The sequence below is a fragment of the Oncorhynchus clarkii genome, chromosome 24 (genome assembly GCF_045791955.1).
Source record: "Oncorhynchus clarkii lewisi isolate Uvic-CL-2024 chromosome 24, UVic_Ocla_1.0, whole genome shotgun sequence".
Lineage (NCBI taxonomy): Eukaryota > Metazoa > Chordata > Actinopteri > Salmoniformes > Salmonidae > Oncorhynchus > Oncorhynchus clarkii.
Window position 1 is genome coordinate 6,922,429 of NC_092170.1, and position 19,113 is coordinate 6,941,541.

Genomic DNA, 19,113 nt, shown 5'->3' on the forward strand with positions numbered 1-19,113 from the left:
TCTTCATTTCTCAGAGGGCCTGTTTTCTATTTTCCAGCGCTGAACCCACAGGAAGGCCCTTGTGTTCCACACGCCGTCCGCTCTGTCCCGCTCCCCGCCGGGGGCCCTATCTTACCTCACATCAGGCAGATACGCTTTCAAAGGCTGCCCCTGCTGGCCCCCTTTATGGCCAGTCTTTAATGGCCATTCAAAAGCATGGAAATGTGATGGGAGAGGGGAGGAAGGGGTGGAGGGAGGGAAAGTTTTTTTTAAAACACGTCCTGCTGTACAAAACCCCATTGAATGAGGCTCGAGGGTGCTGCACAGCTATGCCGGTGAGGGATTTTCTGAAGGCCCCGGGAGTTATTTGGATGCTGCTGAACATCTGCTCGCAGTGAACAAGCCCCCTCCCCCTCCCCTCCCTTTCAGTATCCCGCTCCTTCCCTTTCACCACGGCCGTCCAATCATAACAAACTTTAGGACTTGCTCTAATTAGGGCTGGCCTGCCGGCTGAGGAGCGACTGGCTGTGCATGCCTGAGCACAGTGATTGTGATTATCCGTCCCGTGAACAAAGAGTCCACCTCCACCACCACTGCTCTGTAGAGGGGCTCCTCTTCGAACGTAAATAATCCAGCTACAGTACCGTGCTGAGGCTCATGCTCAATGAGGGAAATAGATGGTATAGAATTGTAAAGAACAAAAGTCGTTAATGACTCTAAATGTACAGGGAACTGTCAAAATAAAGGAAACACTTCGAGTACTTGAGGGATGCAAAGTACATTGAAAGCAGGTGCTTCCACACAGGTGTGGTTCCCGAGTCAATTAGGGAAAGGGGGTACCTGGTACCTAGTCAGTTGCACAACTGATATGCATTCAACCGAAATGTGTCTTCCGCATTTAACCCAACCCCTCTGAATCAGAGAGGTGCAATTAACATCCCATCATGCTTAGGGTCATGCATAAAAATGCCCAGTTGCCCATTATTTTGGCTTCCATGGCTAGAAGAAAAAATGTCAGAGACTTTGAAAGAGGGGTCTCAAAGAAGCATAGTGGGGTTAAAGGGTGTGTGTGTGTGTGTCAGTTTAGTCACCAGATCTCAACCCAATTGGACACCTATGGGAGATTCTGGAGCGGCGCCTGAGACACCGTTTTCCACCACCATCAACAAAATAACATGTGATGTTATTTCCTTGTTTGAGAATGGCGTCACATCCCTCCAGTAGAGTTCCAGACACTTGTAGAATCTATGCCAAGGCGCATTGAAGCTGTTCTGGCGACCCATGGTGGCCTAAAGCCCTATTAAGACATTTTATGTTTGTTTGTCCTTTGTTTTGGCAGTTACCTGTATTCACCTCTGAAGGAAACGGGGTTGTATCAAATGAAATGCCGTTTTTTTTTTTTTTTTGTAAAAGTAGCTGGTTGGGCGTCTTGGATTTTTCCTCTCTTTTTTTGTAGGAATATAATCAACACGGATTAGATGGTTTACAAAGATTTGTTTACCATAAAATGTTCATCAATTTCCGTTGTGATAAGGTATTAGTATGAGTCTTGAAATGGAATACTATTACTGTCAGTCAACCGGAAAGAATGCCGGATGTACCAATGGAATGTATGAGATATAGATATGCAAGTTAATCCTAAACGGCAGGGACACCATTTTTGTGCGGTCCCCATCACCCATCGCTCCCAATTGTAAAGCTTTTCTAAAACTACCTCTTAGTGCTTGGTATTGTTTAGGAATATAATGTCCTTCCACGGGGGAGAAAAATGGCTTGGCTGGTTCAGAGTGGAAATGGATGGGGGAGAAAACCAGGTTAGAGTGATATGACATTTCAGAGTTCCCTGTTATCGGTACAATCACATGGGGGCTGGGGCAGGAATCAGATGTCACACTACCATGAGAGAACACAAACTGTTCTTTCATAAAGACGTTTGACCATTTATTATAGTCATTAGTGAGAGAGACAGAGTGAGTTATATTTCTTTATCTGCATCTCAGACCGAGGGAATTTCCTTGTTAGTACTTTTCCGCAGAGCACCACATTTTTGTATTCCGTCAGCATTACTTTCCCGCAATAACAATTTCTAAAAAAAGCCTATATACAAAATGTATGGCTGAGGGGATGCTTAGAAAAAGAGACAGATCCCCTCCCCCACAATCCTGTGTTGCTCTACCCCCAGCACTACGTAGGTCACCATTTGAACAACTCCAAAATCTAAAACAGTCCCACACCTCACCCTCTCTTTAGGCTCTGTTGTTTGTTCCTCCTTAAGGCCACTTGACAAATAATCTGGTTACTGGGCTGATTTGTGAATCCTGAGGGTATGGAGAGAGAGGCGGATGGGGAGGAGGGAGGTGGTGGAGGGGGAGGTGTGCGCTCCACCCAAACCTCCAGCTACCCCCCAGGCAGAGGTAAGGCAGATGGGCTCTGGGTCAGAACATGTTGAGATGATTAGGCATCAACAGGCCGCTCGCTAGCTGGCTAACCATTTCCCAACTTCCAGGTTTCTGCCAGGCCTTCATGAAAATCATGGTTTTATGGTCTCTCAGCCGTGTCTGTTTGAGTCGATGTCTGTTTAGGTTGCTTTATTGGCCTACTGTTGTTGAGATTGTTGTTTGGTTCCGTATCCCCTCACTGTTAAAGCCAAGCAAGGCCAACCCTATGGGAAAAATATTTTTATAGGAGCCGCACGTATTGTTGGACAAATTTCATGTTGGTGAGTATGTCATGATATGCTTAATTTCCCAAAGCATAATGTGAAGTGCTGCTACTGAAGGGTTGTAATATTGCTTTCACAAAGGAAAGTCAATAGTTGTTCAAACTTTCTATTAACACTCAAAAACAGATTGTTCGATTGTATTCTATCCCTTAATTACTCCTAATGACAAATACAGATCGTAATTCGGTCACATATTTTCTGTTTACCTTCATAACCCAGGGTTAATCAGTGTGGCCAGAAGGGGGGAAAAAAAAAACTTACTCGGGTCATGGTAATGAGTTCACCAGTGGATCTTTCTCCTTGCTCACCCTACACTAGAAAAACAGTCAGCCTCCTCTATCCATCTGGGTCCCATTAGAGTTAGCAAAATACACACAGGCTTAATTTAGCCCAACGCAGAGGCCCTGACACCCATCAGGCATGCTCAGCAGGTACCGCACAGGTGGCCTCTTCCCCACCCTTGGACTTCCCCCACCCTGCCATTCCGTTACTTGTAACAGCTATTCTGTTGATTCAATTAAACACAAAAAAGTGCTGTGGTGCTCCCGCACAAAGGGGCAAAGGTACAAGGCCAGTCAGGGAGAGAGATGGAAGGCAATAAGGCATCCATTAGAGCCAAAGACAGGCAAACAAATGCTCTGTGACCGGGGAGAGGCCAAATGGGTGGAGGTGGGAGGGTTGGGGTAGAGGAGGAGGTAAAGGGGTTGGACAAAGGGGTCATTATTTTTGGGGGGTAGCCCATTGGATCCCAGCAGCGATGACATAGGGTGAGACAGCTGTGAAGGACTCGATGGGGGTCGACTGGCCACAAATGCCCGGATTACCACTGGCACGACATTTCATTAGGTAAACATTGAAGGATAAGCAAGAGTAACTCTTCTATGGGTTTAAGGGATGTGGTTTTCTACTGAGGACTGTGTCCGTTCTGAGATGAGAAGAGACAGGGAAGGTGTCTGTCTTGCTGCTCTGCAAACAAAACACAAATGACAATGTTGAAGCAAATGAAATGCATACAGCCGTGCGATAACTTTGTATTAGGCAGAGAGAGAAAAAATGACATATTTGGTGGTTATACACAAATATTTATTCTCGTGATTTAAATCAAACTGCTGATTTTAAAGGTTGAGCAAGCCCACACACCTGCATTTCTGTCATGATGAGCTGGTTTGGAAGGTGAGAGGGCAGAACCACCCAATCTCTCCTTTTTAATCTGTCCGCCTAAAGGTTTGATCCCGAGGGCAGCATGTGCCCCCATAGCCCTCATGACCCAGTGAGTACTCTGGTGAGGGCCTGTCGCAGTGAACCATGGTGGCTATGGCCTGTGGAAAAGCAATATACTGTAGGTCAGAACTGGCAAGTTAGGCAACAAATAGAATGAGAATTTAACAAGACACTATAGAATGTTTTCAAGCTGCAGACACACTGAGGCCAGATATAGTATACTATACATCCTGTACATTCTATTACACTAACAGTACTTCAAATCAAATTGTATTTTTCACATGTGCCGAATACAGCAAGTGTAGACTTTCCCATGAAATGCTTACTTACGAGCCCTTTCCCAGCGACGCAGTTAAAAAAACAACAAAATTAACAAATAGATAAGAAAATAGTGACCCAATAAAATAACGAGCCTATTTATAGACAATATTTATTTTTTTTACCTTTATTTAACTAGGTAAGTCAGTTAAGAACAAATTCTTATTTTCAATGAAAGCCTAGGAACAGTGGGTTAAACTGCCTTGTTCAGGGGCAGAACGCCAGATTTTTACCTTGTCAGCTAGGGATCTGATCTTGCAACCTTTCGGTTACTAGTCCAACGATCTAACCACTAGGCTACCTGCCGCCCCATATGCAAGGAGTACCGGTACCGAGTCAGTGTACTGGGGTACGAGGTAGTTGGGGCGATTGATTGAGGTAATATGTACATGTAGGTTTGGTGAGGTGATTGATTAAAATGCTATGTACACGTACAACACAATCTCACATTCAATTCGTGTTGACAAGTAGGTAGAGGATGAAAAGCAGAAAGTCCAGGTAGCTGTTAATTTACTCTCAACCACTAAGAGCTTTAACGAATGTTATATCAAGTCATGTAGGTATAGTAAATAGATTTGGTCCCAAGGATTAGACAAATCATTAGGTTGTGGTGGGGAATGGTGAGGTAGACTGTTTGTTTTGTTGTCAGCCTTTGTGTTTAACGAACAGTTAACAACATAGCCTCCTCGAAGCCAGTAATGGCAAACCTCAAAAGTCACCATTGTAAATGCTTTGAGACACCCCTCCCCAACAGCACAGCATACATGCAGGCTAAACTAATTGTGAAGGTTCCAAATGGGCATTCTAATGAAATAGCAGTTGGACATAGCTTTCTTAGCCATTGGCATTTGGGGCATTGTCTTCCTGAAGGACGAAAATAAGTGTGACAAAGGAAAGTGTCTGATTTGTCCAAACAATCCATTAAGTTAGCCCTGAGCTCTGTGAAACCCAAAACCCACAAGGTCTGCCTGCATTACCTTGGCACCGGAGTCAGGTCAGGGAGGGTGTGTGTGTGTGTGTGACGGCAGTCCGGGAGTTGAGAAAGTGGCGCTTATAAGGTTTATTTGAAAGAAAGGTGCTCTTTAATCCGGGGGATTCTAACGCGACCCCACCCCAGTTCAACGTAAACAAACCCGTGTGGCTCATGACGACGAAGACTACAGCTTTATAGTGCGAGAGCTAAGATTCAGGAAAACATTGTGCTTCTAAACAACTATTTTCTGTCAATTCCTAGCAGTGGCACGATTAGCTTTTCAGCTTGTGTAAAGGCAAAACAATCCCATCAGCTTGAGTCGGTTTAGTAGCCTACATGTGACTGGTTGGCCCAAAATGCATCAGGTGATCAAGATTTGTTGTGGGGGGGGGGGGGGGGGGGGATCAGTGTTGGGATTGGTTAATACTGTTTTAACTGAATTTAGCAATGTAATTCCCAAATAATCTAGAGACCAATCTACCCATTTGAATAGCCTGAAGTGATGTCTGACAACACAGGCTTTGGCTGGGCAGGTTTTTGTAACGGCAACAGAACCCTTTGATTAGTGAACTGCCACACTAACCCCAGCCCACACAACCTTTTCCGAAGCTTTTCTCAGGTAACCCCCCCCCCCCCCCCCCCTCCAAGACCTGCCTTCCTAACCTCTTGGTAACCTCCTATGGTCTCTGCCTGTCTATTAATCAAGAGAGGGGCTTTATCTGGGGGAAGTGATTAGCCACAAGCTCATACAAAAAAAAAATTATAATCCTTTCACTAACGGCAAAAGAGAAAAAAGTTCCCCAGACGTCCTGGTATTGTAGCCAGATTTCCTCTCTCACCCACAAAGAAATGGTCATATCTTCCCTTTTGAGGAAAGAGTGGTAAATTAAAAGTTATTGTTACTTTCCTGGAGATATGGACCCCATACTCACCCACCACCCATTCCCTCATTCCAACCTTCTGGAAGATTTATTGGAGAAACAATGGGTGGAAAGTAATTTGGAGAGCGCAAATGTCAAACAGTTTGAGGTAAACCTGGAGCAATGATGGGGGTTATATAGCCCTCTACGCTGCAAACAGGATAACACAGTTAAGCTGTTTGAAGAACAAAAATCTTTCTGCATACCGTAAACTACTCTTGCAAAATTAGCCTCTCTGATGTAGCTTTCAACATTTTGATATGAGTATTAGTTAAATATTTACAGTTGATTAATTGAATCAAGATGCAACTCATCTTGTTTTACTGTCAGTATAGTGACTGGAAGAGAAAATCTAAGAAATATCATTAGACACAAATACACTGAATTCAGAGAGATGTGTAATAACATAGCTATGAGCATCAACAAAAAAAGTATTCTCTGCATCTCTCTTTTGCCATGAGCAAAGAGTGGAATCTTGAGAGAACTTGTGACAGCAGCACAAATCAGTAAAGCCTGCAGCTATGGGGCAGTGGGCGTAGGAAGGGGGGCTGCTTTTGTGTCAGAAGTACGTTGTTCACTCATTCACTCCCCAGCTGCACACGGTTTTCAGGGCTCCGGTTCCCATACTTAGATGAAATCATCCAAATTCGAACGATAAATGAGTGTGTGTGTGTGTGTGTGTGTGAAGAGGTTACTGATGAAGGAGGGGGAGGAGAAAGGAAGGAGAAAAGGAGAATGATGAGTGTTTTCCACGGGCTGGGTCTGGGGGGGGGGGGGGGGGGTGCAGGAGGGTTGGTGGGACAACCAAAGAGTCCCCTTTTCCCCTCTTGTAACTTTATTGATTACATTGCGATGCAGGGAAGGCCTGGGAACACCATGCAGCTCCATTTTACTGGAGTTTGGAGAAGAGGATCTGTCAGCCAGATCGTCTCTGTCCCTGTGACTTATGCAAATGTTTTTTTATTTTTAGCAATTCATATAATCTTCCCTTTCTTTTTTTTTAGGTTTTCCTTGCACTTCTCTCAGGACTCCCTTTCATGGTCAGAAAAGAAGAGTTCGGTATCAGTGTTGCAAACATTACAGAAGTTAATTCTGAAAATATTACAATGCCATACGGACAATGGAGGGTCACTGTGTATTACACTCGGCTCACTGCCAGCCTCCTATCTTTCTGCATGTTGAATCAGTCTAACTTCTACATCACAAGACAGTGTGCCACTTCTTTCACAGTGGGCATGATGAATATATTGAAGAGTTCAAAAAATGATCTTTATTTGGAGGGGAAAAAAACATACAATTAAAGACCATAACAGCTATTAAAGTACAGGTATGCATAGTACAACAACCATGGTAGTAAAAATTGCATAGGTCTTTGAACTGGTTTCCTGAAAAAAAAAAAAAAAAAAAAACAGAAATACATTCACTACAACCAACTCTATATGGTAGAAATATAAAACAGAAACAGTACACAACACAGGAAGAAAAGAAAAGAAAAAAAAACATTTGAGGGAAGAAAGTGCTCCAGCACAGGTGGTTATGCTTGGGGAAACCCCCCCTCAAAAAAATAAAACAGAACTGCATCAGAAGGAAAATAAAGGAATGGAAGGACAAGAAATGAAGAGGTGGAACTGTGGAGGATGTTGACTTGAACATACATTCAGACCAGACGGGGCGTTTGAAGTTGGCCATAGTTAATTCTCTGCTTTAGAATGGAGGAGTAGACACCGCCTCGCTCCAGCCTCTCTTTTTTTTATGGCTTTAGAAAGGAGAAGTGAGACAGCTGGAGATCTGGCTCAGAGCATTTATTTACTTCTCCCTGTGGCAAAGTAAAAGTTCTCCACAAAGAGAGCCGGTGAATGGCTCACCCCGGGTAGTCTTGCCCTACGTTCTCCTTTGTGTATCTTAGTTTAAAGCCAAAGCATTCTGCATTTGTTTCTTTCCATCAAAGGGGAAAAAAAGGCGTTTAAGCGAAGGCGCCGGTGTGGCGCGGTGGACTATGTGCTTGGATACGGCGATTTAAGACGCGTTAAGGTGAAGGAATGATCGACCTTTGGCTATGTTGAGGGGAGCAATACAAGTTTTGGAGGTACTGACAAATCCCTTTATCCTAACAATGCCTTTCCTTAAAAAGGGCAAGGCAAGACATTTCCAAGTAACGTGAACCAAAGCCAAAATCATACAGAGAATTACATAACAGATGTGTCAGTCTAATAAAGCTGGTTTTAAGAGAGCACTAATAAACCTGACTTGACTGATATGTCAAAATCAGGAAGAGGACAGGGTCTTTGAAAAGGGTATAAAACCTATCATCAGAGGTAGGGAGAGGTTTCCATGTTGAATATTTAAAGGCTTTGTACTGTAAAATATTCTGCTTGATGTCAAAACAAATGAAGCCAAGATCACAAGGGAATGGATATCTGGGACACACTCCAGTCACATAGCCTACATACATCCTCCTTCTTCTTAAAAGTCCCCGGACAAGTAAAAAACTAGAAGAGGATTTATCTAACCTAGGCTAATTATGTTGCTCTGTATTTAACAATATGCCATTTTGACCATCACAAAGTTTTGTGCCAAATAGATCAATCATGTCCTGTTGGGGCTCCCGAGTGGCGCAGTGGCACTGCATCTCAGTGCTAGAGGCGCCACTACAGACTCTGGTTCGATTCCAGGCTGTATCACAACCGGCCGTGATTGGGCGTCCCATATAGCAGCATACAATTGGCCCAGCATCGTCTGGGTTAGGGTTTGGCCGGGGTAGGCTGTCATTGTAAATCATTTTTCTATACTGACTTGCCTAAAAAAAATGTAAGCACAATTTCATACAAAACAGAGTTTTTGGCTGTAGGTGGCTCTCCCTTTGAAATGTTGAAAGCTGAACACAGAGCCTTTCTAGAGCCTGAGGCACTGATCGTAAACAGAACAGAATTATGCATTTCAATCCATAAAACATTCTCATGGAACAGTAAGAGATGAGGTAACTTCCTGTTTTCAGGAAGTACCAAACTAGATCAAATAGTGTTTTAAAGCGGCAATCAGTAGTTGTAATAATAACAATGTGTACTCTCAGCCCGTTTTGGTAAAAAGCTGCGGGATGGGCTGGAGAAATGGAACCACTCTGAAAATCATAGATAAAGCTATGGATGCAAGGACTGACCATACCAAATTATAGTTTTAACCAAGTTAAGGCTATATAGTGTTTGTTTAAGTTTACTTTATTTACAAACATTGGGGTAAAATAATCTTATATTTTGTGTTCTGTAAGGGGTACAACAGTTGAACTAAGCGCTGAGGCATTTATAAATCATATTCTTAAATAATCAATAGGTACATATCATTCACAAGTACAAAAATGTAGCAACTGCAGAGTGCCCCTTTAAAGTATCATTTTGTACAAACATCATCTTCAATCCAGGTCTTAAATGTATTGCTTTTGATGCAGGGTAGGGCAGACAGATCATATCCCAAGATAATAACAGAGTCAACTTGAGAGCTGGATATCACTGCTATAATGTTCAACTGGGCTCTCTTTTTTTGAAAATGCACTGACACAATTCACCTGCTTGCTGTCAGAAGAGTATTTTGCAGAGACTACCCTCTAGTGGCAAAAAAAAAGTTATTTTGCCCACAACTATGTGTTGTTGCTTTAGCATTTACAGTCAACAAAGAGCCAATGAAACGACATGGGATAAATATGAAAATCACTTTTTTGGTTACTACCTGATTCCATGTGTGTTATTTCATAGTTTTGATGTCTTCACTATTATTCTGCATGGTAGAAAACAGCAAAAATAAAGAAAAACCCTGGAATGAGTAGGTGTGTTCCAACTTTTGACTGGTGCTGTATATTGAGCATGCCATTTAGGTAACAACATTTCAGTCAGGTAAACTCATACTAAAGTACTTAAAGGTAGAACTTAGGTCAAACTGAAATACAGTATAACTGGGCATATGCAATAGTGAAAACTGTTGTCCTACCTTTCTCTAAGCCCGTGTCCTACTCTGAAGCCCATGCCTTCCAGAGTGAACACACAAGAGGCCCTATCCTGTGGAAAGAAAACATAAATAGTTCGACGTGACAATAATGGATACAACAAACACACCGTTTGATGATGACCAATCTTTCAAACAATTGTTGATGTGTATGTCGGGTGGATGTCATGTGTGACGTTACGAGCTTAACCTAACGTTACCTTGTCCATTTCCCCTCTTGAGTCTTGGTCTTTGTAAATATGGGACACCATCTCTAGGTGGAGGAACGCAAAGAGTACGTCGTCGGCCATGTCTGAAATTAAAATGTTACTCTTAATACAAAAACCTAGGCAAGGTTCTCTAGCTGACTGACAAACGAACACAACATGCTAGCTAAATGATCCTGGTACATTTGGGGACAACATCCAGCTACTGTAGCTAACGTTAGCTAAATTTGTGTTTGATACTGCGGGCAATGCTTTCTTCTAAGTTACAAAATCATTTGCTATCTATGTGCAATCAACATGATCATATATTGGTAACGCATGTAAATCCAACAGAATACCTACTGTACAGCTCTGGTTTGAGGTATTTTCCCCTAACTTGCCCACGATGTAAACAAAGCGTTACTTCCTGATTACGGAAACTGCGAAGGAGGCACAACTTTGCTTAGGCGTGTCGAAGGACACAAATAATTGGTTTGGATGACTGATAACAAGTGAAAAGGCTAAACATTTTTATTTAGTGTTAACTTCAGAAGAAAAAATGATCAGAAACTCTTAATTTATTAATATAGTCACCAGCTAGGACAACAATGCAAACAGTTATTTTCTTCATCCAGCTCACACCCTTCCAAATTCATGTGAAATTCTCAAATTCATATTTTAAGTGTCACATAATCTCAATGCATTTCCTTTTAAATTGACAGGTTTAATTCTCCAACGCAAATGTTTCACTCTCTAATTCACATTTTCACAAAACGTAAAAATAAACCATTTATGTTTTGTTGAATATCTTCTCGTTTTAGGCTACCTTTTGTTACCGCTTTAATGCTATGATAAAAAATATATTCAGGCCTCTGGTATTGCTTAGCATTATTAGAGTAGACTACAAAACAGTTTGGAGATCTTGGAATATCTGAGTCTGAAAAAGGGCGCACAAATAATTGTCCTGCAAAAAAAAATTGCATTTGAAGTAAATGTGCATCATATTTTCCTTTTGAAGTAGGCCCACGTTGGACATGGCAACATGCATTTCTAATTCCAAAATGGCTAAAGCTGCTAATGAGATTTGCAATTAATATATAAAAAAAACAGTCCTTCTATTACATTCCATGTACAATTCTTCACTTTTAAAAATGCAATAGTTTATTTTTTTTATTTTTTATGAACTGGCTTTTTATTGAGGGACATGCAACAAAAAAAAGGTATATATACAACAGAGTTCGGACAGAAAAATGTTCAGTGGTACATTTACAAGCCAGAGAGCACCAGCATTAAACAAACTAGGGATCCTGCCGCAAATAATTGTGTGCCAGAACAGGACCTTGACCACAGTCTTTCTTCAGCTCCTGGTTCCATATAGAAAATTCAAAAGAGGGGTCTTTGGGCCTGGTAGGGCTGCCTACAGATGGGCCTGTCTGCTCAGTCCGACTCGCTGTTGTAGTCCTCTGCACCCCCTGGTGCCTCCTCCTCTTCCCCCTCCTCGTTGCTCTCCTTGTCCCAGTCCTTCATGGAGGCTCCTGTCATGAAGTCGTCTCTCAGCACGCTCCAAGCTGGCTTCTCTTCTGCCTCCCTGCCAGTCGTCTGTCTCTCTGTCTTGGTGACGACCTCGCTGCCCCCCTCTGTGCCCCGCAGCACGTTGATGAAGTCTTTCTTGGAGACAGAGGAGAGGAGCTTGGCCTTCTTCCTCTCCGAGCCGCCCGCCTCCTTCACCTTCTCATCCACCATTTTCTGGTGATTCCTCACAGTGTTGAACAGTTGTACTACTCCCCTGGTAGCAACTCTCTGCAGGTTCCTCTCATTCTCTCTGTCTTCTACAAAGTCTGGTTTCTCTCGACACATCATCTCCCATGCTCACTTTTTATCAGTCTGTTTCTTCTTCTCCTTTATTCTTCTTCTTTACAATAGTATCAATGACATGTTCACAGACGTTTAGTCCATAAATAAGACTATTATCATAAGTATGCCTCTTTGTGTTGTGCTCATTTGGACTAGGTTTAATGTCAAGGTGCATCAAATACGTTACACTATATAACTCAATATCAATGGACTTGATACAAATTGTGATTAAAGCTGGAAGTCATGTATTAAAATTACTTTTGGAGAGAGGTGGAAAATTGTCTTAAATTCCCAGTGAGGTCAGACATGTGACTTACCTGTGTCTTATATTCATTGTATTCAAACCCCTTGACTTTTTCCACATATTGTAACGTTACAGCCTTATTCTAAAATTGATAAAACCGTTTTTTTCGTCATTAATCTACACACAACACCAGATATTGACCAAGTAAAAACAAGTTTAGATATTTTAGCAAATTTACTACAAACAAAAAACTGAAATATCACATTCACATAAGTATTCAGACCCTTTACTCACTTTTGGCAGTGATTTACAGCCTTGCGTCTTCTTGGGTATGACGCTACAAGCATGGCACACCTGTATTTGGAGAGTTTCTCCCAATCTTCTCTGCAGATCCTCTCAAGGTCTGTCAGGTTAGATGTGGAGCGTTGCTGCACAGCTATTTTTCAGATCTCTCCAGAGATGTTTGATCGCGTTCAAAGACATTCAGAGACTTGTCCTGAAGCCACTCCTGCATTGTGCTTAGGGTGTTGTCCTGTTGGATGGTGAACCTTCACCCCAGCCTAAGGTCCTCAGCGCTCTGAAGCAGGTTTTCATTAAGGATCTCTCTGTACTTTGCTTCGTTCATCTTTCCCTCGATCCTTACTAGTCTCCCAGTCCCTGCCTCTGAAACACATCCACACAGCATGATTCTGCCACCACCATGCTTCACCATCAGAATGGTGCCAGGTTTCCTCCAGACATGACGCTTGGCATTCAGGCCAAAGAGTTAAATCTTGGTTTCATCAGACCAGAGAAGCTTGTTTCTCATGGTCTGAGAAGCTTCAGGTGCCTTGGAGCAAACTCCAAGAGGGCTGTCATGTGCATTTTACTGATGAGTGGATTCCATCTGTCAGCTCTACCATAAAGGCCTGATTGGTGGAGTGCTAGAGATGTTTGTCCTTCTGGAAGGTTCTCCCATATCCAGAGGCACTGGAGCTCTGTCAGAGTGACCATCGGGTTCTTGGCCAACTCCCTGACCAAGGCCTTTCTCCCCCGATTGCTCAATTTGGCCGGGCGGCCAGCTCTAGGAAGAGTCTTGGTTGTTCCAAACTTCTTCCGTTTCAGAATGATGGAGGCCACTGTGTTCTTGGGGACCTTCAATGCTGCAGACATTTTTTGGTATTCTTCCCCAGATCTGTGCCTTGACACAATCCTGTCTCTGGTATTCTATGGACAATTCCTTCAACCTCATGGCTTGGTTTGCTCTGACAACTATGGGACATGATATAGACATGTGTGTGCCTTTCCAAACAATTGAATTTACAACAGGTGGACACCAATCAAGTTGTAGAAACATCACAAGGATGATCAATGAAAACAGGAAGCACCTGAGCTCAATTTCAAGTCTCATAGCAAAGGGTGTGGATTCTTATGTGAATAAGGTATGTTTTTTATTGGTAATACATTTGCAACATTTTCTAAAAACCTGTTTTCGCTTTGTCATAATGTGGTATTGTGTGTAGATTGATGAGGAAAACAATTAATTTGATCAATTTTTAAATAAGGCCGTAACATAACAAAATGTGGAAAAAGGGAAGGGGTCTGAATACTTTACGAATGCACCGTATATTTCTACACTGAGGTTGGCATAATAATGTGAAATGGAGAAAATTATGATAATGACCTTTTAGTGTAATAGCTCTTTGAAAAGGACGCCTGAAATTTCAGCCTGTTTTGGTGGGATGGAGTTTTGGCCTTCAATGGTGACATCACCATGCGATAAATTAGTCAGTGGTGTAAAGTTCTGAAGTAAAAATAGTTTAAAGTACTACTTAAGTAGTTTGAGGTATCTGTCCTTTACTATTTATATTTTTGACAACTTTTACTTCACTGCTTTTTACACCATCCATTTTCCCTGACACACAAAATGACATTTTGAATGCTTAGCAGGACACCATCATGGTCCAATAAACACACTTATCAAGAGAACATCCCTGGTCACCGCTAGTGTCTCTGATCTGGCGGACTCACTAAACGCAAATGCGTAGTTTGTAAATGAACTCTGAGGGTTGGAATGTGCCCCTGGCTATCTGTAAATGTAAAAAAAAAAATGATAATGGTGCCGTCTGGTTTGCATAATATAAGGAATTTGAAAATATTTCAACTTTTTGATATTTTAGCAATTACATTTACTTTGATGCTTAAGTACTTTAAAACCAAATACTTTTAGACTTTTACTCAAGTATTTTACTGAGTGACTTTCACTTGAGTCATTTTCAGTTAAGGTATCTTTACTTTTATTGGGTACTTTTTCCACCACTGAAATTAGTTCATAGACTAAAGGTGCGTTCAGTTCACTTGAACGTTTGCTAAGTTGCTGAACGGCTTGTACTGAACGACACGTTTCCCTAAAACATTCTTGAACAGACTTTGACCGTTTGTTCCCATTTGGTGGGTATGGTGAGGTGTGGCTTGAAGCAATGAGTGACGTATTTAATGGGCAGTGGCCATGTTGACAGCGTACCCCAACCCCTCCCCGTTTTTCGACTGGTCGTTCAGTACAGCATCGTTTTCATTCAATTGAATGTTCCAGATTGTAAAAGCGTACTGAATGCAAACCTCTCTGCCAATAACATCTAATTTTCAGTTTTGCCCTCCCCACTCAGACCACTCCCAGACATTCCAAGCAAAAATGATTGCTTAAGAAATTGCCCTTTGCTAAGAAGCTATTGCTGTTTCTTTTGACCATTTTAATTTAAAACAATCACAGTAAGGTACTAAATTGTTACCCAGAAATGATTTAATCTTGAGATAAAAACAGCTGCATTGGACCTTTAAGTTAAATTATAAGCATTCAGTATTAATACAGCATTTCCAGTTTTGTAAATAGTTGAGAAAAATACAAAACAATATTCTCTGTGTGCGAGTCTACAGTATCTTGATGATACCCTATTTTTAAGTAAATTGAGAGTTTGAATACATGGTCCGTCTTAAATTGCAGCCAGGTAACACATTACAAGCAAAACATGCCTAATTGCAGTACTGCCAATATGTGGTAATACAATTCCAGGACACAAATGAAGCGATCTCAAAATCTAAATAAACATGTTGGATGAATGAGTCTCTTGTGAGATTGCAAAATGTAGACTTCATTACCATATTGCACTTACACACTACAGTACCTCTCATCTTCAGCAAAGCTAAAGCAAAGTAAAACAGGCCTAAATTAAAGCAGCCGTGTGTATCCAGTACTACGCAAACAGCTGTGCAAATCGAGTTCGACAAAGGCCCTTTTCTAAACAAGTTTTCATAGTAGAAATGTAGTTACACAAAATATCCTATATGCTTAGGAAAGGGAACATTTAGGGAAGAGGATACATTTGGATGAAGCCTTTGCTTTCCCAGCTTCCACATACATTTGCATGAGTTCATCAAACACCATTACATCCTCATGAAAGTGTGCTTTTTCCTAGTACGGAAACATACATTTCAACATCATTTGGGGATTCTAGCATGTCTCAGTGGATGATAACTGGCAAGTTGGAATTTCTCTTCTTGACTAGATTAAATAAACCTCTGCGCTACGGTTTGTCAAAATTATCATGATTAAAACATCAGATGATTTACTTCTGCACATTAAAACATTTGGACATGACAAAATTAAACAAAAGAGGGAAGTTGTAAAAAAAATAAAAATGTTTTTTTATTCTAAGACATTCTCAAAAGGACAAGTCCCTCATTCATAAATGTAAGCACCCATTATTTTTCTTCTCCAAAAAAAAGGTTATATCTACAACCTAAAAGGGTTCTTTGGCTGTTCCCATTGGAGAACCCTTTTCACAGAGTTCTACCTGGAACCTAAAAGGGTGCTACCTGGAATCTAAAAGGGTTCTCCTATGGGGACAGCTGAAGAACCCCTTTGGAACCCTTTTTTTCTAAGAGTGTATGCTCTCCTCTGTCAGAGCACTGTACGTTCCACTACTGTACATTCCACTATGAAGCTACAAGAACACTCACTTGTGCTGGCACTTGTTTGAGAGTCCGTTAAGCAGATCACCCTTCTGTTGGGAAGGGGAAAGCTGCTCTGAGGGGGATGGTCCTTGAGGTTCAGGCCGCCCATGGTCTGAGGGCTGAGGGTTGGATGTGTCACTAGTTGAGTTTCCATCCCTGGAGGGTGATCCTTTGTGGATCTCCAACAGAGAGACCGTCCAGGAGGGAGATGTAGGCTGTGAGGGGGAGGCCTTGCATGAGCACGGCTGGTGTCCCTGGGTTTGGACCTGTTCCACTCCTCTAAGGATGCGCACCAGGGAGTTGTGGACCTGCTGGCTGATAGGAGTGTCACTGTCGTCGGGTTCGGTCTTGACCTGGCGGTCTGTGGAGAAGTTAGAGAGCTGCTCCAGGACCTCTATCTGTCGGTCCATCATACCCAGCATGCTGCAGTGGAAGGCCCTTTGCTCAGCGAGCTGTTCCCCTAGCTGATGGTTCAGGATGGTGAGCTGCTGGAGGATCAGGGTGCTGGTGTCCTCACAAGTGCCTGTAGAGAAATGAACAGCAGGACAACTTGCATTTGTTTTAGGTTACTGCTGTAATATCTATTATCCAAAGCTCTGAACAATTCATGAATACAAAGTAAAATTACAACATATTCATGACATGATATTAGTTACAAAGATCACATTATTGACATAGAATATAGGTGGACATGTAGCCACTCTAAACTCATCAGTTATAAAAGCACTCACCAGTTTGTTCTTCTGGACTGCAGCTAGTGGGGTCACTAGCTTCCTCCCCATCATGTAAAGAGGGTACTGAATGTGGCTCACTCTTCACTGGGTAAAGATACTCTCCAGATAGACCCAAAGTCATAATCTCTTCTGACTTCAGGGCCCAGCCCGAAGTGCTGATGTTGGCCTCTTCTGGGATGGCGTTAGTCTTGTCTCCTTCTCCCTCTAGAGCTGGAGCCAGACTCTCCTGCCAAGGGGCCACAGAGTCAGGCTGAGCAACATCACCTGGGAAGAGAGAGAGAAGAGTGATTAGCGCAGGCCAATGCAAAGCAAACACTTCTTTACAATTCTTCAATGGAAAAAATTTAAGGTATAAAAATCCTAAAGCCAGAAAGTAGTACCATCAGTATGATCCTCCAGGTCCGAGTGGGTCAACACCACCATATTGTGTCCATCTGCAGTGCCTTGCTCTGGGGCCCCCACCCGGGCCCTCCTGGCCAGCATGCGGTCCAGCATACGGAAGTAACGGAATGACTCGATGGCGGACAGGCGTGCAGCAGGGCTACGGTATCCTGCCGTCTTGATCTTGCGGTACTTGTGCTTTAGGCTCTTCCAGCGGTTGCGTATCTGGTTGACAGTGAAGTGGATGTCCCGCTTGGCCAGGCTGTAGCGCAGGCGGCGGAAGTGCGAGTCGTTGCGCTGGCGCTTCTTATCCAGCTCATGCACCAGGTCCAGCTGCTCGATGAGGGCCAGCATGGCGAAGGTGTCTGACTCTGTCCACCACTTGTTGGGCCTCCTCTCACTCAGGTCCATGGTCTCTGCCTCTTCTCACTGGGTGTACCTGTGCTGGTAGCAGCCCCTTGGGCTCCTCCTGGTTGGAAGTAAACAAGAACACATGGAGAGAGGTTGAAGTACTACACCATAGGCTAATGTAATTTCTATACATTAGAGGTAGACTGAGGGGTAGTCGAATGATTATGATAAAATTACCCTGAAATAAATTTTAAGACTTTCTACTCAAATTACATTTTGTAGCAATATGCATCAAAGAGCAGCATCCACGTTGCATTATAATGAAGTTGTATTCAAGAAGGGAACATTGGTGTTTTTAATCAAAGGTATAGGACAACCTCACTATGGGAGAATAAATAAGTCATGACAGCATCCAAAATAGATACTGGATATAAATGAAAGGAATAAATTGTGACATAAACCACTCCAGAGATGTTCATTACAACATTCACACAAGATTACAGTGACAGTTTCTTCTCCAGTCCCTTTGAAGTTCACCCAACAGCAAATCACGACTTTCCCACGTCAATTCCACTCAGATGAGACATGAGCTCAGTAGTACGCTTACAATGTGAATGTATGCAGCCAAACAGGAGTACTGTATAACGCTAATAGTCTTCCCTTTTCGTACAACAGTGAATTACTTGAAATAAAATTGATCCTGGATATTACTGACAACCACACCATACAGAGATTCATTTAAAACTAACTAAGTGGTTATCAACAGTCTGACCACTGACAACCTAACTAGCTATCACTGGCTAGTTGACAGGTGCAGTGTGTGTGCCAATTGCTGACAGTGGCCGTGGACTCAGCTGGGTGGTTACAGTGGCCATCACCGGCGAATGCTGACGATGAAGAATGTAATTTCCTACAGAACTCTGCGGCCAACATTTTTTTCATACACAAACCATTGTTCTAAGTTAATAACCATAAAATAGCGCTTACTGTTACTGCTACAGATTGCACTTCATACCTTCATCTCGATATATTTTACGCTGCGTCGAGGAAGCTTGCTCGCGTCGCACGATCACATGGGGTTTGTTGACATCAATGGTCTTGTTCGAAATTGCAGCCGACTGTGGAGGAAACTGCCGACTGATTGATCTACAAATCACCGTGCCTCATAAATAACCACTCATTATTATTTGTAGATCCGTCAATCAGTCACTATTTACCCATGATACATCACGAATTTGATGCTCTCGA

At 42.5% G+C, this 19,113-nt stretch overlaps 1 protein-coding gene, 1 long non-coding RNA gene and 1 pseudogene across 3 annotated transcripts; all 3 read right to left on the reverse strand.

Annotated features, from left to right (window-relative positions):
* Positions 1–1,950: 1,950 nt before the first annotated feature.
* Positions 1,951–10,765, reverse strand: LOC139382805 (uncharacterized). Its single transcript, XR_011628663.1, has 5 exons — positions 10,675–10,765; positions 10,327–10,418; positions 10,112–10,179; positions 3,842–4,020; positions 1,951–3,667 (listed from the first exon to the last, which is right to left on the reverse strand). It is a non-coding gene; the product is annotated as an uncharacterized lncRNA (long non-coding RNA).
* Positions 10,766–11,748: 983 nt separating this feature from the next.
* On the reverse strand, positions 11,749–12,168 carry LOC139382228 (RRP15-like protein pseudogene; annotated as a pseudogene).
* A 1,654-nt stretch (positions 12,169–13,822) lies between these two features.
* On the reverse strand, positions 13,823–19,070 carry LOC139382575 (uncharacterized). 2 transcript variants are annotated; one of them, XM_071126693.1, is made up of 4 exons: positions 18,881–19,070; positions 17,514–17,983; positions 17,131–17,397; positions 13,823–16,922 (listed from the first exon to the last, which is right to left on the reverse strand). In XM_071126693.1, the coding sequence occupies exons 2-4, from the start codon at positions 17,923–17,925 to the stop codon at positions 16,402–16,404; spliced, it is 1,200 nt and encodes a 399-aa protein (XP_070982794.1). In that variant the 5' UTR covers positions 17,926–17,983; positions 18,881–19,070; the 3' UTR covers positions 13,823–16,401. The 2 variants fall into 2 exon arrangements, with proteins under 2 accessions (XP_070982794.1, XP_070982795.1); XM_071126694.1 differs by having other exon boundaries at positions 15,171–16,922; positions 18,853–18,935.
* Positions 19,071–19,113: the final 43 nt, after the last annotated feature.